The sequence below is a fragment of the Ursus arctos genome, unplaced genomic scaffold, assembly GCF_023065955.2.
Source record: "Ursus arctos isolate Adak ecotype North America unplaced genomic scaffold, UrsArc2.0 scaffold_25, whole genome shotgun sequence".
Taxonomy (NCBI): domain Eukaryota; kingdom Metazoa; phylum Chordata; class Mammalia; order Carnivora; family Ursidae; genus Ursus; species Ursus arctos.
The window spans coordinates 10954842-10981345 of NW_026622930.1; the positions used below are offsets into that span (position 1 = coordinate 10954842).

The following is a 26504-nucleotide window of genomic DNA, read 5'->3' on the forward strand; positions in this document are numbered from 1 at the left end:
AACGTCTTCCTCCCTTTTCCGATCCATTGTGTGTAAGGGGGAGTCACAAACCATCTGAAGGTAGTGGCTTTGAGCTGCTCACCCTTCCATGGGTGGGCTGGGCTCCCTCCTGGGTCTGATGGTCGTGGCATCAGCTGCGGGTTGGTCAGGGTCTCCGCCTCTGGGGAGTGGCCTGTGGTTGCCCAGGGCGGCGGGGATGACCGGGCCTCATGGGTTCTTCCTCACGCTGCCTTGCCGTGTTCTGGTCCAGGAGGCAGGGTTCCAAGACACCGTGAGCATGTCCCAGGCCTCTGGAGGCCGGATCTTTCTACCACATCTGTTGGCCAAATCAAGGCACAGGGCCAGCCCAGACTCAAGCAGTGAAAATGAACCTCACCTCTTTTTTTTTTTTTTTAAACAATAAATGGAATTTATTAAAGGAAATAAGAGTCCTTCACGTGAATCACCTGTTTCTGGAGGACAGGCCTGCTTATCCTTTCTTGGAGGTCATTGATACCTTTGAGATTCTGATGAAAGCTATAGGACCTATTCCTAGGAAAACAGCTGTAACGACACCCACCCCACTATAAAGAATGCCGCAGATTTTCTGAAGTGAAGGTTCTAGGGAATCTCAGATAAAATTTTTCTCGTTTGATGCTTGTGGTATAGATTTTTGGGAAAGACAATATACAAGCCTTCTTCAGAGCAGGATTTCTTACAAGGTAATCCGCGAGAGCATTCTGTGGTCACGTAAGTTTGGGGAGCGATGCATCTTGTGAGATTCAAAACGCGTTTTATCTTTGTTTACCTTGGCGGGGGGCGTTCGACCTCTCAGCATCTCCGAGAAGCCGTTTTGAGAGATGTCGGCAGAGGTCACTTGGTCTGACACCTGCTTATTCTGCTGCTTACCAGCGCTGTGATCTTTGGCAAAGAACTTAGCTCTGTGAACCTCAGTGTTCTCGTCTGTGAAATCGGGGCAGTGATACTAAATACCACGTCACAGTGGGTAGCTTGCACTGTAAATGTCACCTCTTGCTTGGAGCAGCAGTCATTGCAAAGGGCACTGACACCGAGCGGGGTCAAGAATTGGGAACATTTCTGGGGCCCCTGGGTAGCGCAGTGGTTAAGCATCTGCCTTCGGCTCAGGGCGTGATCCCGGCATTATGGGATCGAGCCCCACATCAGGCTCCTCCACTAAGAGCCTGCTTCTTCCTCTCCCACTCCCCCTGCTTGTGTTCCCTCTCTTGCTGGCTGTCTCTCTCTATCAAATAAATAAATAAAATCTTAAAAAAAAAAAAAAAGAATTGGGAACATTTCTGCACATAAGAGTGTGTGATCTAGCCCCGTGTGCCAGCCAGGCACCCCACAGACTCCTCCTTCTTTGGTCCCTGGCAGGTGCTCGGAGGGTGCTGTGCTGGGCATGGAGAGGGTAGGAAAGCTAAGGTCCACCTCGGGAGACCCCAGGATGCTCATTCCTGCGTGGACTCCCTAAGGGATAAATGCCCATCCATTGTTCAGAAAGCATTTCTGAGTACCCCACTCTGGGCCCAGCTCCAGCCAGATGCTCTCCGGTCTGGTCCTCTGGGCACTTGGTGTCCACTTGAGAGGAGGCTCACGTGGGTGCCTGATGGGGCAGAGGTGGGGGGAGTTGGCAGGTGTGACCGCAGTGTGTGGGGTGGTGAGTTTTGGTCCGCGTTTGTAGCCTGGTGTTCCCTGTGTGGCAGCCCCCCTTGCTGAACTTTGTTTTCTCTAGCTGGCAGGAGAGAAAGTTAGAACAGAGAAGCCCCCAGATCCTAGACTTTTCCAACCGGAAGAGCCCTTGGGGTGTTGGGCGGGGAAACTAGCGTGAGTCTGGGCATCACTCCCTCCTGAGCTGGTGGGTGCCGTAGCACTTCTGAATTGCTCCCAGGCCCAGTTTCCTGTTGTTGGTCTGCTTCTGCGTGCTTCCACTGGGACACCTCCTGCACCCCCCCCCACCCCGTAGAAGAGTGCGTGTTCACAGACACCTGTTGGCATCCCTCCATGCCATGCCAGGCCTCGTGGGAGACCAGTGGTGGCCAGGTTGGACAGGTCCCTGCAGCTTTAGTCTTTGGGGGAGGGGGTGTGACAAACATGTCAGCCGGTAAGTTAAAGGGGGTAATTTTAGCAGGATGTGAAGAGCATGGGTGGTCACAGAAAGTCTTTCCAAAGGAGGCACTCGGGGCTGTGGCCTGACTGGTTAGAAAGCAGGTCTCTGGAAGTCTGGAGCCAGAGCCTCTCAGGTAGGGGGAACAGCATGTGCAAAGGTCCTGGGGTGCTTTTGAGCAAGGGCTTTGGTGTGTTTGTGGCAGCAGGGAGGAGGATGTGGCTGGAGATGGGAGGGAGGGAGCAGTGAAGAGGCAGGTGGGGGCCAGACTCTTCAGGACTTTTCCAGGCCATGGTGTGTAGGTGAAGTTTTACGTGATGGGGGAGGGCAATTCTCCCATCAAATGATTGCACAGAACCGTCTATGAACATGGATGATCCTTTAAGGAGCTTTGGGCAACGTTCACTAACGATGGGGTGGTTTGCCAGGGCTTCACACTCAGGTGCACAGGCTGTGCATATTAGGATGTTAAATGTCAAATGCAAAGCAGCTCTCCCCCCGTCCCTGGGCCAGTGCTCAGCCCTCAGATGGATGACGGCCTGTGAGTGTGAGTGTGCCCTGGAGAGGGCAGTTGTCCTGGGCTGGGCGGACACCTCTGTACCCACAGAGGGCAGCCGGGCTGTCTCCCCTCTAGCTGCTGGCCAGGGTGCCCAGGCTGGCCTTGGAAGGAGGGACCTTGCTCCTGTCTCCGTCTGGCTCTGTGGTTTGCGGCCAGTTACTGAGATTCTCCATGCCTCAGTTTCTACATCTGTAGGGTACACATGCCCCTAACCTTCACAGTGGGTGTGGCAGTTGAGTAATGAGCGTAAAGCCCTGTAGTTCGCTGCCTGCCACGTTTATTTGTTTATAAATATTAGAAACAGCCCGCTGTGGCTCCTTGCGAAACGGGGGGCGGATGGTACTGTCGTTGCAGCGGGAGCGTTACCCAGGCGGTGCCGTGGGTCTAGGTGCTAGAACACAGACACCCCCACGCCCTGGGAGTTTGGCTGGGTGGGCGGCACGGGCGTAGGGAAGCCTTGAAGACTTGCTCAGGGAGTGGGGGGGCACCCCTCTGAACCTCCTCTGAGCTGTGGGCACAGATGAGTTTCTCTGGCTGGGAAGTGGGAGGTGACCCTTGTCGCTGCATCTTCGAGGGTCAGGAGGAGCTCCCTGGGCAGGTGCGCGTGGGTCTAAAGTTCAGGGAGTGCACGGGTGCACGCGAAGGCGTGACGCTGAGGCCGGGCGGTCCTCAAACAGGGACTGTGAGCATGTCAGGCGGGGGGCAGATGGGGGCTGAGGGTGCCCCTGGAAGCCTGGGCTGAGTGCATCTAGAAAGCAGCAAGATGGGGCGTCGGGGAAGGAGTACCTGCTGATTGTCCCTGTGACCGTGGCGGGTCTTGTCCACTCTGGGGGGGGGGGCAGGCGTGGACTGCACCCACGCCGAGTAGTTAGGAGCCTGGAGCCCAGAGGTGGCCCCCTGACTTGGAAGCCGGCTGCCCCACTGGGAGGTCGTTGCAGTCTGTAAGCTTCAGTGGGGGATGATGACAGGCCCCTCGTCACTCGGCTGCTTTCGGGGGACGGGAGGTCCCTGAATAGCACTTAGCACAAGGCAAGCACTTGATGATAAAATGGTGGCGTTTAAATCTGCTCCTCGAGGCTGAGTCTGGCTGACAGCCTCCTGTTGACTTAGCCGAGGGGGTGGTGTGCAGGGGTGGGGGGATGTCCCCTCTGAACCTCCGCTGAGCTGTGGCACAGATGAGTTTCCAGAGCAGACTGGCAGAGACAGCCCTGCTTCTTGCTTACTTTCTTTCTCATTCTCAAGTGGCCACAGAGCAGCTACCTTCCTGTGTCTCCCTCGACCCCCTGCCCTGGGGGTCTCCCCCCACCACGGGACTGTTCCTGGCTGGGAGGAGCAGAAGGGGACCCCCACGTCATCGGGTGTGCTCATCCCAGCGTTGAACGGATGAGGAGACCAGAGGTTGAATAGCCTCTGCTGGGCCCCTCAGGCAGAAGGACTGGGGTGACCCTCCCCGCCCCCCCCGCCCTGGACCCTCCCTCCTGGGGTCAGAGGAGCTCAGGCAGCAGGATGCTAAAAGGAGCGTCCAGGAGCCAGGAGAAGTTCAGTCTGTCTGGAGCTCGGCATGGGGGATGAGGCCTGAGTCCAGGCCAGGTTGGCACAGGGCCCCGTAAGCCATCATTGTGCACCTGGGCCTTGTCTCGAGGACGGTGGGAGCCATAGCAGGCGTGTGGGCAGGGTGGGGGCCTAGGCCGATGGGGAGCACTGTGGAGGGCAGCTCAGAGATGACGAGACGGGGCTGTGGTTGCCTAGGCAGCGGGAGGGACTGGACTGCTGGCCCATGGTGAGGACTCGCTAGGACCGCGCTCCTCAGGGTGTGGTCTGGGGCGGGCGGCCTTGGCATGGAGGGAGCTTTTGGGAACTGCGGAATCTCCACCCACCCAGACCCACTGCTCAGGACCCACGTTCCAGCAGGGGTGCGTGCGCGTTTGTGCATTCACATCTAAGAAGCCCTGGTTTAGAAAACCTGCTGCCCCTGGTGCGGGCCTGGGAGAAGGAAGGAGGGGTGAGGCCCGGGCCTGCCCATGTGGGGGGGTGGGCTTGTGGAGGGAAGTGCAGGTTAGGCGGGGTGCGAGGAGGTCATGTAGGACTTGGGAAGTTCAGTGCCCTCAAGTTCCTCACTGGGATAAGGACCACCCAGGGTAGTGTGGGGACCACAGAGGGGGTCACTGAGGGGGGCTGCAAGGGCTGGGCTCTGCAGGGCGGCCCACCGCACCCAGCTCTGCCCTCGGGCCTCTGGAACGGGGAGGCCCATCTTCGGTGAAGCTTCTCGGTAAATGTGGCCTGTGCCTGCCCCCATGGAGTTGGGTGTTTATCTGCCTCCTGGGTCAGGAGATGGGCTTTGAGTCCCTATGTGCATGACTGTGGGTCATAGAAGAGAAAGTCCTGCTTTTGAGTGAGTGGTCATTCTTGGGGTGGGGTGCAGGTGGCGTGGAGTGCGCAAGGGCGAGAGCTGGGTGAGGAGGGGGGACGGTCACCGTGAGGACCGAACAGAGCAACTGCCAGAAAGGCTAGCTGGGGGCGCCGGGGGTGGGGGGGTGCAGTCGGTTAAGTGTCAACTGTTGGTTTCAGCTCAGGTCCTGATCTCGGCGTCGTGGGATTGAGCCCCATGTCGGGCTCCACGCTCAGCATAGAATCCGTTTAGGACTCTCTCCCTCCCGCTGCCTGGGTGGCTCAGTCAGTTGGGCATCGACTTTTGCTTTTGGCTCAGGTTATGATCTCAGGGTCCTGGGATCAGGTCCCATGTTGGGCCTGTGCTCAGTGTGGAGTCTGTTTGACCTTCTCTCTGCCCCTCCCACTTGTGTGTGTGCACACGCTCTCTCAAATAAATAAATCTTAAAAAAAAAAAAAAAAAGAAGACTGGCTGGGTGTCCTCCAGGCCCTAGTGAGACGTTCCTTTGGGGGATGTAGTGAACATGACGGAGGGCGGATCTTGGGGGGCAGGTGTCCTTGGCACGAGGAGTGGGTGACTTAGTGCCTGGGGCTTGGGTTTTTAGCCAAGGCAGGGCGAGCGTGCCCTTCCAGCCCTCCTCCTAGATTCCTGCTCCCTGCCCCTCCGGAGTCTGCTGGTGCCGAGGCCCAGCGGGGCCCAGGCCAGTGAGCACATGCTCCCTTCTGCTGGAGGCTGGTTGTAATGGGATGGAAATTTGGCTGGCCCGGTTGGCAGGGGCCAGGACCGTAGCATGCCCAGCTTGGGCTGGGTCACCCCATGGGCTCTGCCATCAGCTGTGCCTAGGTGGGAGCTGCCAGAGGCCCAGCTTTGTGGGGGCAGGTGGGGTGGGGATGTGGGGAGGGCATGGAACCTCTCTGGAGTTTGACTCTCTGCCTCTTTGGGCCTCTGAATCAAGGGTCTGGTTACAGTGGTCAGCGAGACATTTTGGGGTGACCGACCTTGGGTTACTGTGCTCCAGAGGCTTTCAAAACGGTGAGGTTGGGTGGTTGAGGGAGCCTGTGCAGGTGGGGGGAGTGTTATTTTATTAGTTTTGAGAGAATGTAAATGTGTTGAAATGGACAATACAGTCACATGATTCAAATCCGAAGGCAAGAAAGGATTTGTGCTGACAAGGGTCTTGTCCTGGCTGTGCCCCTTCTGCGCTGGCTGCCCTCCAGTGCTGCTCCTTGTTCTTGATCCTTCCAGGATGTTCTAGCACATGCAGACCAGCACGTGTGTACGCATGTACCCGCCTTCCCGTAGATGCCCCTGTGCACGCACACATGCCGACTTATCTACTTGAAAGTTCTGGGTTTCTGGAACCGACTGCGTGTCCGGGCGCATCCCCGGGCTTGCTCACAGGGGACCGTAGCTCAGGGTGCCTCAGCTGGGGGCTGTTTGCGTTTTGGGGCTGGATCCTTCGCTCTTGTCAGGGGCTGTGCCGGCCCCTGTAAGATACGCAGCAGCAGCCCTGGCCTCCACGCTTGGGGCCATTCCTCCTGCAGTTGTGACAACCAGCCATGTCTCCAGGATTGCCAGATGTCCCCCGGGGGGGCAGTCACTCTCAGGGCTCGGGTCTGGCTCCCAGCCTGGCTTTGTTGCTGCCCGGGCACGGGTTGGGGCTGCTTGGGTCGCCGCTCGCCATTCTCATGCACCCGACGAGGCCTTGTGACAGTGTGCTCGTGGGCGCTCCGCATGGCTGGTTCTCTGCCTTCTAGAAAGGAGGCCCGGATGGAGCACTGTGGCTCTCCCGTGCCCTTGTTGGAGACCCTGAACCTGTCCAAACTTCTCCAAACCTCGGTTTTCTTGTCTTTGGAGTGGGGCTGTGATAGCCCTTTCTCCTGGGTGCTGGTGTGGACTGGGGACACTGGTGAGTGCCCCCCCCCCAATCCGCTAGCCCTGGGCTCGTCCATGAGTGCCTGGTGATGGGTGACCTCCTCCTGATTTTCCCACAACCCCAAGTCCCTCTCAGTTCTGGCCTTGGTTCTGTTGCGTGTAAAATGGGGGGACCCATTGCAGTGGAGGCCCCTGAGTTAGGGGGCATCCCCTGGTGGGAGAGGGGAGTAATGGAGGCCAGCCACCCAGCCAGAGCCTGTGGCTTTCCGAGCTTCCGGTCCACCTGTGTGGAATTGGTTTGTGCTCTTCCGAAGGTTAAATGGGAGGAGGAGGCGGAGGATTGTGGTGACGTTGACTGGATGCTCGCTGCGTGCCAGGTTCAGTCACTCCTCATGTTGTTAAGTTACCACCGTCACGCCCAGTTACAGATGGGGAAACTGAGGCACAGAGTGCCACACTTGGCCGCAGGAGGCATACAGCCAGTGAAGCTGTTCTTGTTAGGATTAATTGGCTGCTCTTGGGACTTGGGTCTGAATGTCACAGACCCTGAAGATGCAGAAAGAGGAGAGAAATGCCTCATGCCTTCCTGGGCGGGCCCCGCGGTGGTTCTGTGCTGGGGTGCCTGGGCTGGGGTGCCTGGGCTGGCTCTGGACACACCGGGCAGCTGGAAGTGCTGCTCTGGGAGCTGGCTGGCTGGCGCCTTTGCTGGCTTCGGTAGTTTCTGCCTGCAGGGGCCTGAATGATCTGAGCCGACGATAAAACATTTGTCGGGCCGATGCTGTAATCACACTGCAAGGGACACTTGAAATTATATCCACATTTGGGAAGCTAATTTGAAAGAGCGTTTTCCTTCATAATTATATGCAATCAGGCAGCCAGTGTTATTGGGGGTTCTCTTTTCCCCTCAGCCGAGAGGCCATCTGTTTTTCTCTTCCTGCCTCTCCTTCCAGCATGCAGTGGGCCACGTCCTTGGGAGAGGGACCCCCAGCCCTTGACTGCCTAGAGGCCCCAGGGAAAGCTTTTTGTGGCGGCTGTTGGGGGAGGAAGGGGGTAATGCTGGGCTGGGGCTGCAGAGTGGGTGGTGGTGCTTACTGTCAGGGGTGAGGCACAGGTTGGTGGAGAAGGTGATGGAGTTTGGATGTTGTGGAAGCCAGGATTCTTGTGGATGCAAATGACAAGACCCAGTTCAGATGAGTTTAAGCAAAAAGTTTAAGCAAAAAGAGAATTTCTTGGTCCAGGTCACCAAATGGCATAAGAACAGCCCCTTAGGGCCCCAAGACATGCCTCCTGCCTCTCTCTCCCCACACTGTGATCTTTCCTCAGTTCTTCAGCTGCTTGAAAGTCTTTCCTACCTCGGGACCTTTGCACATGATGCTCTTCCTGGTTCCTAGCAGCCTCTTCCCACCCCCATCACACCACTGGCCTCTTAGCCTTTAGAGCTCAGCACAGACCTACCTTCTCTGCCTCAGCCCCTTGCATATTCTTTTCAGAGCATGTCACATGTTGTATTTATTTCAGTTTGCATGGTCACCCTCCCCTTTATTTTATTTATTTATTTATTTATTTTTTTAAAAAAAGATTTTATTTATTATTTATTCGACAGAGATAGAGACAGCCAGCGAGAGAGGGAACACAAGCAGGGGGAGTGGGAGAGGAAGAAGCAGGCTCATAGCGGAGGAGCCTGATGTGGGGCTTGATCCCACAACGCCGGGATCACGCCCTGAGCCGAAGGCAGACGCCCAACCGCTGTGCCACCCAGGCGCCCCTCACCCTCCCCTTTATGCTCTGAGTTCCTTTGGGTCAGGAATCCTTGCTACTGTCTTTACTGTTGTGTCCTCAGTAGTGAAACTGTGCCAGGCATGTAGCAGGTGCTCAGGAGGTGTGCATGAAGTAAGTGAATGAATGAAAGTACTTTGGACAGAAAGGCAGTTCGTGCGAAAGCAAGTCATCAGGAGGAATTCAGTTTAAGAAAATCCTTGGCAACATTAAAAAAACCAAAAAGCCCCCCGCTATCTGCCTCCTGCTAACTGGGTTCGTTCCTCTCTGTCTTGAGTTCTTATCCTGGCCCTGAAGGTCATTCCTGGAGAGCTGTCCAGCAGAACGGCAGCCGAGTCAGGGACGTGGCTTGGATGTCTCTCGGTGGGGCGGCTGCCCTTTGCCTGCACTCAAGCTTCTCCCTTCCGAGGAATCGGGGACTCCTCTTTTTGGCATTTTCACTTCTGCCCTAGGCCCAGGCTCTTGGCTTTAGGCTGCTGCTGCTGTGACACCTTGTGTGGGGCAGTCTGAGGGACTTCTCCGGATGCTCGGGGCCCATTGCCATGCCTGGCAGCTGCAGAGCCCGGAAGGGCAGGAGCCTGAGCAAGAAGGAGGTGGGGGTGTGTGCCTGTCACCGGGAGCAGGCCCTGAGCCCGCTGAGGCCGGGCTGGCCTGTGTTTTCGCAGTGCCTTTGATTTCCTGGAGCCCGGCGACCTGGCCAACTGCTCTCTCTTGTTGGTGGATTCGGAACCTTCCTAGGACATTGGCCCCACCACCTTCCCCCACGTACCAGTCTCCCTGCCCTGATGGCAGGCATATGGCCTCTGCAGTCATGGGCCAGTCACCACCTACCTGCCGTGGGGAGCCCGCAGCTCCCCCTACGACTGAGCTGAACTCTGCTTCCGTGGTCCTTCTGCTTGGAGAGTATGGATGCCAGGTAACCCTGTGGAGAGGGAGAAACAGGTGACCCGTGGTGTAGCCAGTCCCCGCTCCATGTGGTCTCGGGACGTCAGGGACCCTAGAAATGCCTTCTGGCTCTTCACCCACAGGCCTCCCCAGCCGCCTGGGGGGTCCAGTGTGGGGGAGGGGCACGAGTCCAGGACTGGGGGCATTGGCTGGGTGGGGGCGGAGGGGCAGCTGTGTCCGGCACAGTTGCTCCTCCAGAAATCCCAGAAGCCTCACCCCTGCAGACCGACCCCTACCCCCGCCCCAGGCCACGGGACGAGCATAGTGTTTGCCGATAGATGCGACTTCAGATTATGGTTCTGCTGTGGCTTGCTTGGTTTGAGTTTGGGGGCAAGTTTCTTTTTTTTATAAATACATGTATATCTTTTCCAGTTTTATTGAAGTATGACTGAAAAATAAAATTGAACTGAGAGTGTGAGGATGTGATGATTTGATGTATGTATGATCTATGAAGTGATTATCACGATGGAGCTGATGAACACATCCGTGACCTCACGTGTTTACCTGTTTTTCTTGCCGATGGTGGTGGAAACAGTTAAGTTCTACTCTCACGTGACACAGCCTTGCCAACTGTGGTCACCGGGTTACACATTAGATCCTCGGACCTTATTCGTCTTGTGACTGAAAGTTTGTCCCTTTTGCCAGCCTCCCCCATTTCCTCCTGCCCCCCAGCCCCTGGCAACCACCATTTTACTCTCTGTCCCTGTGAGCTTGACTTGGGCTGTTCTAGATCGCACAGGTAGGTGACACTGTGCAGGATGTCTTTCTCTGTCCAGCTTCTATTTGAATGAGTTTCCGTGAATTTCCTCACTTGAAGAAACGGGACCGTCATACCCCCTAATGCAGCCGTTGAGATGATGCCCCCTCTGGCCCCGTCTCCTCCCTTACCCCCTCCCCCTGGCTCGGGGAGAACAGGCCCGAGTGGGGAGCGAGGGGGCCCCGGAATGACTGGTGGTGCCAGTCATTTGTTTGGGTTGTGCCAGGGCTTTGGAATCTTCCCGAAATTGCAGGGTCCCAGGAGCACCAGATGAAGGCACTGCCTGTGTCTGGAGTTGGGTGCTTGGTGCATCTGGGAAGGCGGCTGGGGCCGGGGCCTTGCACCCCCGGACCTGTAAATGGGGGCCCAGCAGGCCTCTGTGGGCTTCGGTGGGCCTCGTGCTGGGCTCAGGCTGCAAATGCCTCTCTTCGGGGAGTGTCTGTCGCTGCTGAGTCCCTTGGCAGGGTCTGAGGGACTTGGCCTTCAGGGGAGCCAGGTGGCCTTGGAGTGAGCAGTGGGAAGGCCTGGCTACTCCGGCCTTCTCTCATGGGCCTTAAGGTGGACCCAAGGGACAGGAATATTACCGCCCCCCCACCCCCTCCCCTCCAGCTTAGAGCCAAGGCCTACTTAGTAGGTCTCCACTGTCCAGACCCAGGATGCCTCTCCGCATCAGGGATCCCTGTGGCGGTGTTCAGTTATGCTCTTTGGAATCCTGCGGGCATGAGGGAGCTGAGCTCCAGCCGCCTCCTCGGTCACTGTGGAGGCCCCCAATGAGCCTCTGGACGAGTCCTCCTCTGCCCCTGGTCCATGTGTGGACTCTTCAGGGGGGTGTCCGAGATCCGTGGGATGGCAGAGCTGCAAGAGTCCTAGTGTTGGGGTAGACAGAATAATGCCCCCCCCTCCAGGTGTCCTCAGGACCTGGGGCTGTGCTCCCTCACCTGGCGGGGGGGCTTTGCAGATGTGCTTACGGTTAAGGGTCTGGAGGGAGGAGAGCACCCTGGATCGCTTGGTGGGTCCGGGGTGATCACACTGGTCCTTAGAAGAGGGAGAGGGGGCTCAGAAGGAGATGTGACAGCGGAGCAGAGGTCAAAGTCATGAGGCCCCAGCAAGCCGAGGGATGCAGGTGGCCTCAGCAGCTGGGCAGGGCGAAGGCATGCTTTCTCCCGGGAGCCTCTGGAAGGAAAGCGCAGCCCTGCTGACTCGTTTGAAATTCCTGACCTCCAGAGCTGTAGAAGATGTCTGTGTTGGGTGCGGTGGCTGAGTCTGTGGTGGTTCAGTATGACAGCAACAGGAAATGGATACAGTGTTCATACAGGCCGGGCTTGTCTTGGGGAGGGACGGGGTCACGGTCAGAGCCAGGCTTCGACTCCCTACCCTTCATCACAAACCAGTGGGTAAGGCCGTTCCTTGACTGACCTCTTGGACCCGGAACACCACTGCCATCCTGTAAATAGCCCCGGGGTCGGGGAAAGTTTTGAATAAGGTGCTTCATGGTCTAAGTTTTCTGAGATTGGGGGGGGGGGGGACTTCACTTTTCCTTTGATGTGGTGGAGGGGGCCAGGGAATCCCCGCGCCCAGCTGCCCTGGCTTTGCCCCGGTGGCGTGTGGTGTTGGGGAGGCCTTCTGCCCGCACGCCCCGACAGCCCCCCTCCCGGCCACCCTCAGGGCTCAGCTCAAACAGCAATCTTTAGTAACCTTCCCGCACCCCCTGCGGCCCCCAGATGTTTGCTCTATTCAGGGGGCCCTGTGGCCACCAGCATCTCTAGGCAGGCTTTGTGGCTTGGGGGACTCCTCTGTTCCCAGGCCAGCCCAGGGCTGAAAAGAGAAAGCCCAGCAAGTGTTTGACCACCCGTCCTATGGGGAGCTCTGTGCTCCCGTGGTGGGCGGCCCAGCAGCAGGGCAGAGACACCCCCCTCCCCCAAACCGCAGGGGCTCAAAGAACCCTTCTCATGGTCTTGGAATCCAGCTGTCAGGGCCGGAAGGGAGCTTTCAGTGGGAAGGGAGTGTTAGCAGAGAGATCTGGGTGGGTAGAGATGGTTAAGCTCCACGGGACACAGCCTTTAAGAGCGTCACCATCCCCGATGCGGGCCCAGAACGCGCATTTGCGCGGTTATTTTAAGGGTGGGTGGTCCCTGGAGGATGGGTGCTAAAAACATCCCGACCTCCTTGGGCAGGCTTCTCCCTCCCCCAGTGGCTCCCAAGGAGGAAAATGTCAGCGCTGGAATGCCCGTGTCTCTCCTCGTGCTGTAGCTTATTACTTCCTTCGCTGGGTTGATGTTAACATGACTTCGCTTTCTTAGGAATGAGAAGCTGCTGTGAAGAGAATAGGTTGAGTCGTTAGCCCGGAGGCAGGCAAGGCTGACAGCCGGGTGGATTTGCTGGAACCAGCTCTTCTTGCAGCCCCGGGGGTGGGGGTTGGGGGGCCGGGGGTCTCCTTCTGGTACCACCCCCTGGCCCTGCAATTTAGGGCCCACCCCTAATTTGGGGAAAGAAAAATTATCGCACCTGCAAGGGGGTAGTAAAAGACTTACAAGGAGTTTCCGAGAATTTTTATATCAAAAAGTAGGACTGTGTCAAGTGCCATTGAGAGCATCTCAATATTTGTTTTCAGATGAAAAGTTGGGGTGATTTCCAGTCTGAAATGGTGACACTTTGGGTGCAGCAGAACACTCCCCTGGGTAACGTCCGGTCCACCCCTGCCTCAGTTTCCCTACCCTGAAAGTTGAGGGGTGGGGGTTTTAAAGGTCACTCTGTCCCTGTGTTGCCCTGTGCCTGGCAGTCCTGATGGCTCTCCCTTTCCTCCAGGAGGTGCTGGGGAGGTGAGTCACTAGCCCTGCCCCTAGCCCGCCTCCTGGGTTCACGAGGGAAAGCCGATTCCAGGGACCCCGTGGGCTTGTTCTGGGTCTGAAGGAACACGCAGACTCAGTCTCTTGAGTCTGCACTGTGAGGAATCTGTGACCCGCCCGCCTCCTCCAGGTGGGGCACCTGGTATGGGGGAAGGTCTTCAGTGATGAGAGTTGGTGACTGTCCAATCAGGGGAAGCCCCCCCCCCCCAAGACATATGGCCATATGGCAGCTTCCAGTTTATCTGGTTCTTTCCTGGAGCTGTCCAAACAATTCCAGTGTTTGTACTGGCTTTAAAATTCTGTTCGTACGTTGCGTTTATATTGGGCCATTTCAGTTTCTGGCATTGTGAATAAGAGGGAGATCCAAGTTGTGAAACCATCAGTAGGTGAAGCAGGCTGCCAAGGAAGCAGACAGGCTGGGGTGGCTCAGGGTTGGAGGCCTGGCCCTGGGAGGCTGGGGCATTCGTTCAGGAAGAGCCTGCAGAGCACCTGCCAGGTGCGGGGTCTGCGGTGGGCACGGGGTTCTGGAATCACAGCCCCTGGTCTCCGGGGCTCAGGGTCCCAAACCCAGCACAGAGCAGTCTGCAGTCTCAGATGGCTGGAGAGCGACAGAGCCATCCTTTCTGCTCTGGGGAAGGGGCAGGGGAACAGCCTTCAGCTGCTGTGATGTTTGAGCTATTTTTGATGGTTGAGCAGGAGTTTGCCGGGGAAGGGAGGACATGGCAGGCAGAGAGAGAACAGTTTGTGCAAAGGCACAGAGGTAGGTCAGGTCCAGGTGTTTTTAGAAAATGGGCTTCCTCCTGGGAGGGTTTTGTGAGAGGAGGGACTGGCTCCACCTTCCCCCCAACAGCTTTATGCTGCACCCCCAAATGCCACAGGCCAGGTGTGGTGCTCAGAATTTGGGGATATACACAGAGGCCACCGGCCCTGATTCTTCGAGGGGCGTTTATCAGGCAGGATAGGCTGCAAAAACAATCCCAGGAGCTTTGCAACAACAGATTTATTTATAGCTCGTTCATAGTCTGGTGGCTCAGCGCTGGTCTCCAGACCCCGGCGTTTCTCAGCCTTGGTGCCGTGGACAGTCAAGGCTGGAGAGTCCTTTGTTTTAGGGGGCTGTGCACCATAGGGCCTCCGCCCTCGGGACGGCAGGAGCACTTCCCCTCAGGTGACAGTCAAAAATGTCTGCAGATGTTGCTGTTTCCTGGAAGCAAAAGTGCCCCATTGAGAGCTACCCTGAGCTGAAGGTCCTCTTAATGGTGTCCTTCTGGTTCCTGGCCTGGCTTTGTGGCCACCCCGCCAGGTTTCTTTTCAGGAGTGGGTCTGGGCCAGCTTTGGGGGGCCATCTGTGTCCTCATGCTCCCACGGTGGTGGCTGATGTCCGGAAGGACTGGCTGCAGAGCTGGTCGCTGGCAGTTGAGATCTTGAACTTGGAAATGACCTGGGTCACTTTGTGCACATTTCATTGGCCAGAGAAAGCCATGGGGCCCTGCTGAATGTGGGGGTGGGGGCGGTGGGGCAGGGGAGTGCCCAGCAGAGCTGCCAGGATCGGGGGGCCACCGTTAATGTTGTCCACCACAGCGCTCTTAGCCTAGTAGGGGGCGGCGACCCGGAGCCAGGCAGCCTCTGGGTGCTGGGGCTCGGGGGCTCTGAGGAGCGTGGGAGCCAAGGAAGTTTCCTAGGGAGCTGACCTCGAGCGTGGGTTTGGTGGTGACGTTGGGGTGGCAGTTGAGGCCGCAGGGAGTGTGTCCGTCCCCCTGCATCCATGGGTGAGGAAGGAGGGCCAGCTGTGTCTTCAGGGAACCCCTGAGTCCTCAGGAGGCCCGCCCAGGGCCTGCCCTCTGCAGGGCGGGGAGGGGCAGGAGGCAGGAGGTGGGGAGGTTGCCTGCAGGCCTCGTGGGTGCTAAAGGGCCTCATTATTCGGGGCTCCCGAAATCTGGCAGTTACCAGACCGCGCTACAAATGGCCTGGACAAGCGCGTGCCTGGCTTTCCACTTGCATAATTACACACTTCCCGCCGCTAAGTGGTTTTCAGCTCTGGGTGCAGGTGCAGCCGCTTTCTCCTCCCCTGTTGGTGGGAGGGAGCCCGCGTTTCCGGGTTGATTCCCTCCGCTGTGAAATCGCTCCAAGGAAGCCCCGCCTCCCTCTGCAGCTGGGTTATCCCGTAGGCCCCCTTTCTCGGGCGGCTTGCCCCCTGTGGCCAGCCCTCAGCTGTGTCTGGGCAGGAGGCAAGTGACCGTGGCCTTGCAGATGGCAAGAAAGCAGTTCTTGATGAACCCAAGAGCCCCCTTTTTGGGAACAAGCTTAATTATTTGATTGCCGCTCCGCTCTGAGTGGCTGCCGTTCTCCCAGCTGCCACCAGAGTTTTCTCTCCTTGATGGTCAGAGGGGACCTTCGTGTCTCAGCGTCACCCTCTCTCCCTTGCTGATTCCCCATTTACGGACTTGTCTGCTGGCCTCAGGTCTGACACCTGCCCTGGAAGGTCCTGTTGGGCCAGAAGGGTCATACCCACTCAACAGATGTGGAAGCTGAGACCTGGGCCCGGGCCTGCTGCTGGTTTCCACAGGGCCCTGCTCTGCGGTGAGGTAGGCCTTTCTCTTGGTGGGAGTCCTTCTCCCAAAGCGTCCCGTGTTGGCCCTCCTGATGCCACGCACACGGGCCTCCTTGTGGCATGGGCTTGTGGACGCATCTCCCTTGGGGTGCTCTGCCTCCCTGGCTTCGGGGACCTTCTGCTCCTCCTGCTTTTCCCCTTCATTGGACTCCTTTGTTGTCTCCCTTCTGCCACGTCAGGTCATCTTCAGGAAGTGGTAGCTGCTGTCACTTACTGAGCACCTGCTGTTGTCAGCGCGACAGTGGTCAGTGACAGAAGCTCAGTGCAAACTGGCTTCAGCAAGTACCTGCAACCGCAGGTCCGGAGGGGACAGGCTCCAGGCCGGCTGCATCGAGGGCTTGAGCCCCAGCAAGAGAGTGCTGGCTTTTCCTCCTGCTGTGGCCGCCTCCTTGTTAAGTCTGGCCACAGAGAGGCCATGGAACGCTGACGCTCCTGGCCGTGATATTTGTGCTGTGGACAGTTCCCCGGGACCTCTGGCCCCTTGCCCGTCCTGCATTCGAGTGAGGTGCCAGGGCATGTGTCACCCCTGGAGAGGGTGCAGGCCCTCAATTGTTTTGCCTGCCCATCAGCGTCATGTGGGGTCAAGGGCAGGACAGAGCAAAGCAACAGAAGCCCTCATTCCCAGTGTGGGCCCCAACAGCCCTGTGGGGTGGGTTCCAGAATCATCCTCACTTGACAGATGGGGAAACCGAGGCACGAGGTATGGTTGGGTCTGGTTCCAGGGTCTCCTCTTAGGGATGCACGGGCTTCTTCCACTTCTGCCTGTCTCCCTGATTGCATTTTCCTAGCCCAGAACTGTCTGCTTGGCTCAGTGCTGGGTTTCCCTTCCCCTCCTGGTACAACTGCGGTCGAGAAGAGGGAAGAGTTAACTATCCTCGCGCAGTGTGCACTCTGTCCTCTGCTGCTGCTGGCTGGGGCCTCGGCTTGCTTCGCCCACACTAGGAGCGTCTCCGTTGTTCTGGTTCTCCTGTGTCCTTTGCTTCTGTCCCCAAGACCTGGAAGGTTGCCCCTGGATGAACCCTCCCACCCCTGTCTGGTCCTGCTTCTCCTCAAGCACAAGCTACTCCTTGTTCCCATATTTGGCTGTCCTGAGCAATACCGGGGGGCTTGACAAAGCCCCGAATCCCTCCCAGGCTCTGCCCCCAGGCCCCCTGAATCAGAGTCTGCAGGACCAGGCCTTGAGTTGGTGTTTTTGACACGCTCCAGTGGTGATTCTTAGTCGCCCACCCTGGTATTTGGGATCTGCCGGCCCCCAGGGTAAAGGCCAGGCTGTGCGGTGACATTCCGGGCCTCTACGATTGCCCACCTCTCTTGGCCCCTTCTCATTGCCGCTGCCCACCCCTCTCCATGGATCTTATGCTCCCACACCCGCAGGCACCTTTTGGGAAGGGGGCACTCCTCATGTTGTTCCTTTTTAACCTCTCCTCCCGAGTGTCTGTCTGTAGTTTCCCTTCGTTGAAATGGGCGATGCCACCTCCTCCCTGAAGCCTTCTCTGATTGCTCTCTCTCCTGCCCTGAAAGGGTAGTTTGCTTTGTAAATGAGAATTTGAAATTCCTCAAGGCTGTGGTCTCCTTGGACTTCTGGTGTAGAGGGGTTCTTTTACAAAATAGCTCTTCCCTTCACAGAGATCCAGCTTTTGGAAACACAGGTTTATAATTATGAGCCATGGGAGTAGTTCTCGGTCCAAAACTTATTAATCAATATTTATCGAGAAAGCAACAGTTTCAGAGCCTGTACAAGTTTTCTCCAGGTGCAGGGTTTATATAAACTTCTTTAATTATTTAACTTTAACTTTGATTGTTACTTTTTCTATCATTTGGGGCGTAGTATCTATGCTTATTGTAGAAAACGAGAAAATACAAGGAAATGTAAAGGAAAAAAGCCACCCATGTCTTTCCTGCTGCGGCCGCAGCTGACAGGCGGTGCACGCCCTCCCGGTCAGTTTGCCAGATACTTGAATAGTTCAGTGTGCTTAGAATTGGGACTGCATGCTCCCTGTAGGGCAGTCTCATGGTCCCAGAATGGGCATCGTTTCAGCTCCAATTTGAGCAGAACTTGGAAGCTTTTCTAGATAACTCCTGAAATCCTCTGCTTCGTGTTATTTAAAAAAATAAAAATTGTATATATATATATATTTTTTTAAGATTTTATTTATTTATTTGACAGAGCGAGTGAATGAGCACCTGTGTGCACAAGCAGGGGGAGCAGCAGGCGGAGGCAGAGGGAGAAGCAGGCTCCCTGCTGAGTAAGGAGCCCCAAGCGGGGCTCGATCCCAGGACTCCGGGATCATGACCTGAGCCGAAGGCAGACGCTTGATTGACTGAGCCACCCAGGTGCCCCTACTTCACGTTATTGATCGAGTGATTAATTTATGCCTTTATCAGGCATTTACCTTATGCCAAGCACCGGGAATGGTGACAGCTGGAGTTTTACCTATTATTTAAAAGATAATTCAAAAAACACACTGCTAGTGTTTGAGAACATGTTTTTGGGTGCATGGGGCACAATGCTCCAGCAAGAGAATGAGCAGTGAAACAGAAGTCTTTTCACCCCACCCTCCGGCTGCTTTTGCCCTTGACCAGAGGCCACCCTACCACCTTTATCCTTCATTCTTTCTTGTGGTACTTTCAGATTCATTCTGGATGTGTGCAAGCCGGCATTCTTGTGCCGGTAGATGCTCTTCTTAACCCCGGCCGTTGTAGGCAACACACAGAGCTTTACACCTTGCGTTTGCACGTAGTGGTGTTGTCTTGGCGGTAAAGCCTCTGGGTACGTGGAGGGTTTCCTTGTTCTTTTTACTTATTGCCTAGTATTTCTCTGACTGAGTGTGGTTTGTTAAGGGTCCCTCTTGGGGTCTTTAAGTTGCTGCCGGTCTTTCCCTGTCAGTTAACAGCCTGAAACACTGTGCATGTGAGGACGTCTGTGGGGTGGGATGGTGGCGCTGGGCTTTTCAGGAGGAACAGTTAATCGCTGGACAGTGAGTTCTCTGGCTTACCTTCTCCTCCCTCCTCCCCCTGGGTGTCACGAACCAGTTTCCGGACTTTCGGAATTTCAGGAGCCTGCTGCTTGGGAAGTGAGGGTGGTTGGTCTGTTGGTCCCGCAGGAGTGTCAGAGGAAGAAATGAGCCCCAGCAGGTTTGCGTTCTCCTTTGCTGAGTGGGCTGCAGTGGTGCGTGGGGTCCCTCCACAGAGGGGCGTGGGGCTTCCTGCCTGCCCCTCTCCTCGTCTCTCCCCTTACACCGAAGCCCTGCGGCACGGAGACCAGGCTGGTCGTCCTCCATGCCTCCCCTGCCAGCCCCGCTGTGCCTGCTGGTTACCACCCGGCTGCAGAGCTGGCGCCCACACTTCTGGGGTTGCCTGGCCTCTGCTTGCTCATTCGAGGAATGGGTCATCCCTGCCCCTCCCTGCTGGGGCTGCGGAAGGCGTTGGCAGGCAGAGAGCACCCAGCGCTCCTTAGCTGCCCTGGACGTGAGGGTGTCTCTCGTGTGGCCTGATGTAGGCTCAAAGGGGAGCCCCCCTCTTTTCTGCCAGAGTCGAAATAGATCGTGTTCTTGGAGCTCCGAGCTACAGAGGAACTGGTCTGGCTCCTGGAAGCTCAGTCCCACTTAAGATTTTCAGCCTGCCTGTTCTCACAATGACTTGTTGTTGTTTTTTTATGTTACGGGGCTCCCGTGTTTTCAGAGTTAGAGTCCGGTTTGTGTTTTAGGACTGGGGGAGGGAGGGCTGACTGGGGCGGTGTCAGATGCGGGCGGATTGGAAGTGACTGCAGTGGGCCTCGGAAGGAGATGCGAGCCACACGCTGGGATAATCGTGATGCCATGAGGATTAACTCAAAGGGGAAACCCAGGGCCTGGCGACAGCCCAGTGGAGGCCCTTTCCGCCTGGTGTGGGTCATGTCCACACACGCCCGCTGTCCCCTTCGGTGCCATCTGTCCTTCTCGTGGTGTGGCCCCAAGTCTTGTCCTTTGGGACTCCCCGAGGGGCTGTTCCCTCAGCTGTTGAAGATTTCTGTCCTGGGGGCGCCTGGGTGGCACAGCGGTTAAGCGTCTGCCTTCGGCTCAGGGTGTGATCCCGGCGTTCTGGGATCGAGCCCCACATCAGGCTCCTCCGCTATGAGCCTGCTTCTTCCTCTCCCACTCCCCCTGCTCGTGTTCCCTCTCTCGCTGGCTATCTCTGTCTCTGTCGAATAAATACATAAAAAATCTTAAAAAAAAAAAAAAAGATTTCTGTCCTGGAGCAGGGCCAGGGGCAAAGTGAGGAGTCCCTCTGAACCCAGCCTGGCTAGTCCCAGTCACGAGTCAAGTGGCCATGGCCCGGGCACTGTCACTGTGCTCAGGTGGAGCAGGACAATGTGGGGGTGAGGCTGAGGCTCTGAGGTGTCCCTGCTGTGGGTGCTGGTGCCCAGTCTCTCCCCTCATGACGTCATGGAAGCCAGCGGGTATTGGCCATCATTTGTTCTGGAACTGTGCAGAAGCTGTGTGATGATGGGGACCCCAGTGTGGTTTTCGTTGGGTTCCTCGGGGCCCGGGGCTGCGTTGGGGTGTTGGGGGTTGAGGGGAAGGCTGGCTCAGCATATCCCGCAGTGCGAACTGGTCTCTCGGTCTTGCTGTCTCATGTAGCGGTTTCCTTTCGAGGTTCCGCTGGGTGCCGGCTCTCAGGCGGTGTTGGGAAACACTCGGATGAGCTAACCAACAAACGTAGGATTGGTAGGCGTCACATTGCCTCCGCTGTGTTGTGTGAGGGGATGGTGACGGTGCCTAGGGGGCTTTGTGCCCACCTCCTCCCCGAGACCGTGAGCCCCTCCAGGGCCTGAGTGATGGCTCTTGCCTTTGGTGTGTCCCAGTGCTGGGCCAGGTGGGCACTGGAACCTGAGCTGAACGTTTATGTATTTACATTTAGGGAGTGTCTGTATGCCAGGTGGGCGCCGTAAGTAGGCACACGGTACACACAGCCATCGAACCTGCCATAGTCCCTGCTCTAATTTCCAGCTTTGCCTCGTACAGCCTCCTCTGAGCACCTGTGGGGGGCCTGGCCTTTCTTCCCAGGAAAATGCACCTGGGCATGGCCATGGGCGTGCCATTGGCATTCCACACAGACCCCTGTGCCTTCCCCAGCATCCTGCCCCAGGAAACGAAGGGCCGGGATGGTGGTGGCCCCAGGTTCTCAGGAGTATTCTGGCTCTGAGTAGGTGGGTGGGGCGAGGGTGTCGTGGGTCAGGGGGAAGATTTCCTGGGAGAGCTTCTGTCTGTACCACATCCGAAAGGCTGGGATGGAACGTGTGGACCAAGGCTTGGAGAAGTGGCTTGGGGTGTGGGGGGGGTAAAGGTGGGTGAGTTGCAGGGGGCCTTTGTGTGTTCCTCGGAGACTCTGGCCCTGTCTGTAGGGGGCGGGGTGGGTTAGGGCATGTGTGTAGGAGAACAGTGGCCATGGGATGGTGGGTGAGGGCTGGAGGAGGCAGGGTCCAGGCTGGCAGCAATATGGGTGAGGCCCGTGATGGTTGACCCGGGCTCAGAGGGTGCGTTGGGTGTCAGTGGGGCTAGAGATGGCCAGGATTGCGCGGACTGAGCTGAGCAGGGCTGAAGGGTTTTGGGGCGTCCTGCAGCATGGGAGAGCGGATGGACTGAGGCAGACCTGGAAGGCCAGGCCAAGGTGTTAGACCAGATATCGGAGGAAATGGGGAGCTATGGGAAGTGATTGAATCAAGGAAGGAAGGTCAGGCCGTTGGTGGTAAATCTGGTGGAGGGGAGCATCCTGGGGTGATCCAGGCTGGCCCTGAGATTGGAGAGGGAGACAGCTGGCTGTGAGGAAAACCAGCAAACTTGGGGTCTTTGTAGAACGACAGCCAAGTCCGTCTGGGAAACGACTCTCTGCCAGGAGGTGGCTTTGAGGACTGACTAGGAGTTCACAAACCTTCCCTTTGCTAATGGGGCTGTCTGGGGACTGTGTTTGAGAGGTGCAGCCACGGGCTCTCCCCACCCTCCTGCCTTCAGCTGGCTGTCGTGAATGTTCTGGAAGGATGCTTCCTGACTGCTTGAGTAACCTTTGTTTTCTTTGTTTCTCTCCACAGGAAGCGAGGGATAGAAGTGGTGCAGGTGAGTACAGACCGCACCCTCCCCATTTTTCATGTGGGTGGGCCTTTCGGGGCTCCCCTTTCCTCCTCTCCCGCAAGAGTCTGGGTGCCTGAGCACCTTCCCTTGCTTCTCATGTTTAACCTCTCCCTGTGTGGAGTCTTGGTGATTTCTGCCCTGGCAGGACGTGGGTTGTGGTTGGTGGTCTCTGGGGTTTGTGGAGTTGCAATGGCTTTATCCGTGGAAGGAGCTGGCAGGGGGAGAGGTGGCTCTGGGTGGGGGTGGGGGTAGGCAGGGTGCGGGAGCATGGCCACCCAACCAGGTGTCTGGGGTCCTCTTACCCCCACGGTTTGTCTGTATCTGCCCTGTGTCTCTGCCGAGGGAACACGAGCCCCCTGAGCCCCTGCCTTGGCTACTCGGCCCTCTAGGGGTGAGCCCTCTCCTTTCTCGGACCATTCTTGTAAGTGGTATCATCTCCAAGATGACTCTTGCTCCCCTGTCCTTCTCTCCCCACACCCCTAGGTCAGGCACATCCCCTCCCTGCTCTCGGTCGGTCACATCTGATCTTCCCTACGAGCCCCTGGCTCCTAGAGAGTGAGTGGACTGAGTCGGGGCGGCGGGGGGGAGGCTCCTGACCCCTGTGCTGCCTCACCCTGGGACACACTTGGGTCAGGTGCTCATTGTCTGGTGAAGGAAGGATGAATGGAAAGAGAAGACCTCCCAGGGCCTGGGGTGTGCTCTGTCTCCCCAAAATAGATGTACATACTCTGATAGCAGCCATGGGAGTGTTGGTGGGGTGGGACTGGTTTTCTCTGTCTGGAAGCCTTTGGTGGAGGGCAGCCGAATTAATTCTTCCTCTGGTCTCCCTCCTTGTAGCTGGTTGAACTTGTCAGCTGGAGGCTGAGGTTGGTTTTGGGGGAGGGGGTAGTTTCTGGAAGTCCCTTATTGGCCGTTGATTTTTCATCCAGGCTCGTTTTGGCTCCGCAGAGTTGCGTGATCCGCACGGAGTCTTTCTGTGGACCTTAATTTCTTTTTTTTTTTTTTTTTTTATTACCTTGTTGAATTTTATTTTATTTTATTTTTGTGGACCTTAATTTCTTATACATTCAAAGGGGGAAGTCGGAATTCAGGATTGGCTAAGACGTACATGTGCTTTCGGGGCCATATCTGATTGATTGGTAGTGGCTGCTGGGAGGATTCTTAATCTTCCGTGAGGTTAGCTACAGTGCTTGTCAGGGTTCGCGCAGAAATTTCTGTGGGGAGCAGTTTTTTTTAGAGGAAGTGAGTTCATGTGCTCACCAGCAAGCATGTTACTTAAAAAGGGAAGAAACGTGCCCTTCCCCCAATACCTGATTCCCATTCTAGAAGACCCCAGACTAACACCGTGAGATGCTCCTACCCCTGTCACAGGAGGGAGGGAAGTGGAGGGAAGGGGAGGGGAGGGGAGGGGAGTGGAGAGGAGGGGAGAGGGCCTCGGAGTTTCAGGATGTGAGGACAACCTGGGGGCAGCGTGTTTGCTTTACATGGCTTCCTGGGAAGATTTAGACTAAAACCTTTAATCCACTTAGTCCGGGGTGGAACGGGAGACTCGGAGCCATTGTTCTAGAATTTACCAGGCAGAAGAAGAGTTGCAAACTCTTCCTTGAGGTATCTGCTGTTCACTTTGGTGATGACTTCGGGGAGGAAGTGGTGGCTGGGGACCAGAGAGAAGCCAAACTGGATGCTTTCCACACCAGTATCTAAAAATAAAAGCCACCGCGATGCTCTCTCAGCACCTCCTCCGGGCGTCCCCCGGTGTTTGGAGAACTTGGAATTTCAAGATGCAGAGAAGGACTCTTTGCAAAATTTGGAAGCCAAGACACTTGGCTGGTGTTTCAGAATCCGCCAGGCCTCTGTGGGCCGGATGCCTGGGCTGGTGGGCCGCTGAATGCCAGGGCTGGGTGCTTCTCACACACAAGGTGTCAGTGACTGAAGGGGAGGAGAGTGAGCGTTCCACCAGCCAGCGCCTGGCACTTCTTGTGTCCCGTGCCCCAGTGGCATTGTCCCTTGTTGTGCAGCCACCCAGGGACAGGAGTAGTGTTTTCATGCCCATTGTAGAGATGAGGAAACAGAGACTCAGGATGTCCCTTGGGGAACTCGGCCGGTAAGTGGTAGCCTCAGGGTTTGATTGTGGGTTGGTGTGTCTCCAGAGCCCATGGTTTTTCTGCTAACCGGGGCTTCTTGGCACGTTAGTTTTGCTACGTGTTCCATTTACTAAATGTTTCCAGGGCTGTTATCACCTGGGCTTTGGCTACTATTTTTTTTTTTTTTTTAAGATTTATTTATTTATTTCAGAGAGACCGAGAGACAGAGAGAGAGCTCACACTCTCGAGTGTGAGTCGGGGGGGGGGGGCAGAGTCTTCAAGCAGACCCCCGACTGAGCGCAGAGTCCAACTCGGGGCTCGATCTCAGAACCCTGAGATCATGACCTGAGCCTCAACTAACCGACCGAGCCACCCAGGCACCCCTGGTCTGGCTACTATTTAAAAAAGGAGCCAAGACTATAAAGTGCTGATAGGGTCCCACGGGGTACTCATGTCAGGGGAGTGAGTTCTCTTGCTGCTGGTGAATGGCGGTAGTAACAACGTGAGTGATAACGTCTACTGGGGACGGTGGTGTGCCGGGCCCCGACGCCATTCACGTGCAGGAAGCATCCGTGGGAAACCTCTCCACGGGGAGGTGGGAGCACACTGCAGAAAGCAAACCTTGCAGCTCCTCAGCTCCGTCCCGTGCCCGTCCCCGCAGCACACGTGCTTGGGAAGGAGTTTGTCAGCTGTCCTTCCTGGCATCCTTTCTGCAGCGGCCCTCCCCTCTTCCCATCTCTGCAGAGCCAGTACGTGCAGCAGTGATGGTCAGGATCACCTGGGCTCACCTTTTTGGCTGTGTGACCTCGGGCCAGTTGCCTAACCACCTGGAGCCTCAGTTTCCCCAGCTGTAAAGTGGGGATAATAGTTGTGCCTATCGCCTGGGATCATGTGAGGCCTAATTGAGTTAATTTGGGTAAGACAGTTGATGCCAATGCCTGGCACACAGAAAGCTTGTTCTTTCCATTGTCCAAGGCAGATGTGACCCATGGGACCGAGGGGCATGAAACCCGCCGAGGCCTTGCAGCCGGCTGGTCACTGTGGTCCGTGGGCACGTAAGGCTTCTCTTGCAGCAGCAGCACTGCGAGAGGACCTGATGCGTTGTCAGCTGATAGAACATGAAAAATGATTTTTGATAACAATTACTGTAATTCTTGGCATGTCATTTTAAAGGAATTCGGAGAATTTGCTCTGTAAATATCTTTCCATCTTTTTATTTGTTCGAAGAAGTGGTCTCAGCACTTGAATCTATAAACATTGAAAAATACAACTGACAGCGAGCTCTCCCTTCATCTGTGGATACGTGAAATACTTCTGAAAAATTCCCGCTCGTCTCTCTCCGGAGACGTATTTCTAATGAGATTTGATGTTTTGTGTTTATTCCGTGTGCAGTTTGTAATGTTTCTGTTATACGGATCAATTATGTACTAACAGTAATTGTAATAATAATTTAGTCCAGAGGAAAATTTCTGACAGAGCTGGATGGTCACACGAAATAAAAAAATTAAAGCATTTATATACTTATATATGTATATATATGTTTTTCCTGCATAGCTTAATAGTCTAATCAGTGAAAGGCCTTTAAACATGAAATACACCGAGGAATGTGGGTTGGAAATTGGAATTTGAGGAGGCAAAAGGAACTTTTTAAGTTTCCAAGTGTTTAGGAAGAACCAGATTCTGTACTTTTAGGATGGATGATGGTGGGTCTCAAATCGCAATGGTATTTAGATTCCATTGGATCCATTTAAAAGAGAAACAGTAACAGTTTTATTTTGAAATGTTAATATTTATAGTATGTTGGAAATTACATCCTCTACAAGTATTTAAACTTACCGTGAGAAATTTTAGATGTCATCTTGCAAATGTACAAATAGATACATAGCTTTAAACATTTATTCTGGGGGCTTTGGTGTGAAGGCCGCTGCTTTTGAACATAACCCCACTGACTTCTCAGAACTGGGCTCTGAGGCAGGTACCGTCTTGGAGGGGGCAGTGGCCTGGCTCCCAGTCCGTCCAGAGGCCGCACTTGGGCTGTGCATCCACTGAGACCCAGAAGGGCCTTGGCAGTGGGCCTGTCTGCAGGCCGACTGGCCTCCCCTAACCTCGGTCTGTGAGGCCAGGTGACGCTCTGATAAGGAGGACCTGCCGTTCTCTCTCTGTTCGTGCAGTGTGAGAAGCCCCAAGTCCAGGAGGGCCAGGAGGAGTGGAAGTCTTGCCTCGTGTGTAATGTTGGGGCTCAGGCAGGAAGACAAGGGGAGAGTGGAGCACATTCCTTTGTCCGCATGGGCTGCCTGTGGTGACTGATGGTCGCCCATAGCCGTTTGCTTCAGTTTCTTCCTTGGCGTTCCTGTACGGAGGATGCTGGACACGCAGACCCCCGACTCACCATTTCAGGCCTTGCTTAGCCATTGAGAGGAGGGGCCCCTGGTGGCCAGCAGGTGTGGGTTGGGT

General features: G+C 56.0%; 1 protein-coding gene across 3 annotated transcripts in view; it reads left to right on the plus strand.

The window, feature by feature from the left end:
• The window catches only part of ITPK1 (inositol-tetrakisphosphate 1-kinase), a 169795-nt gene that overhangs the window by 17699 nt on the left and 125592 nt on the right, over positions 1 to 26504 (plus strand). For 2 of the 3 annotated variants that reach the window (XM_026515415.3, XM_026515418.3), the window contains exon 3: positions 21927 to 21951. The exons of the other annotated variant lie outside the window; for it this stretch is intronic. In XM_026515415.3, the coding sequence (XP_026371200.1) occupies positions 21927 to 21951 (25 nt within the window). The remainder of the gene's footprint in view (positions 1 to 21926; positions 21952 to 26504) is intronic. 3 annotated transcript variants of the gene reach the window in all.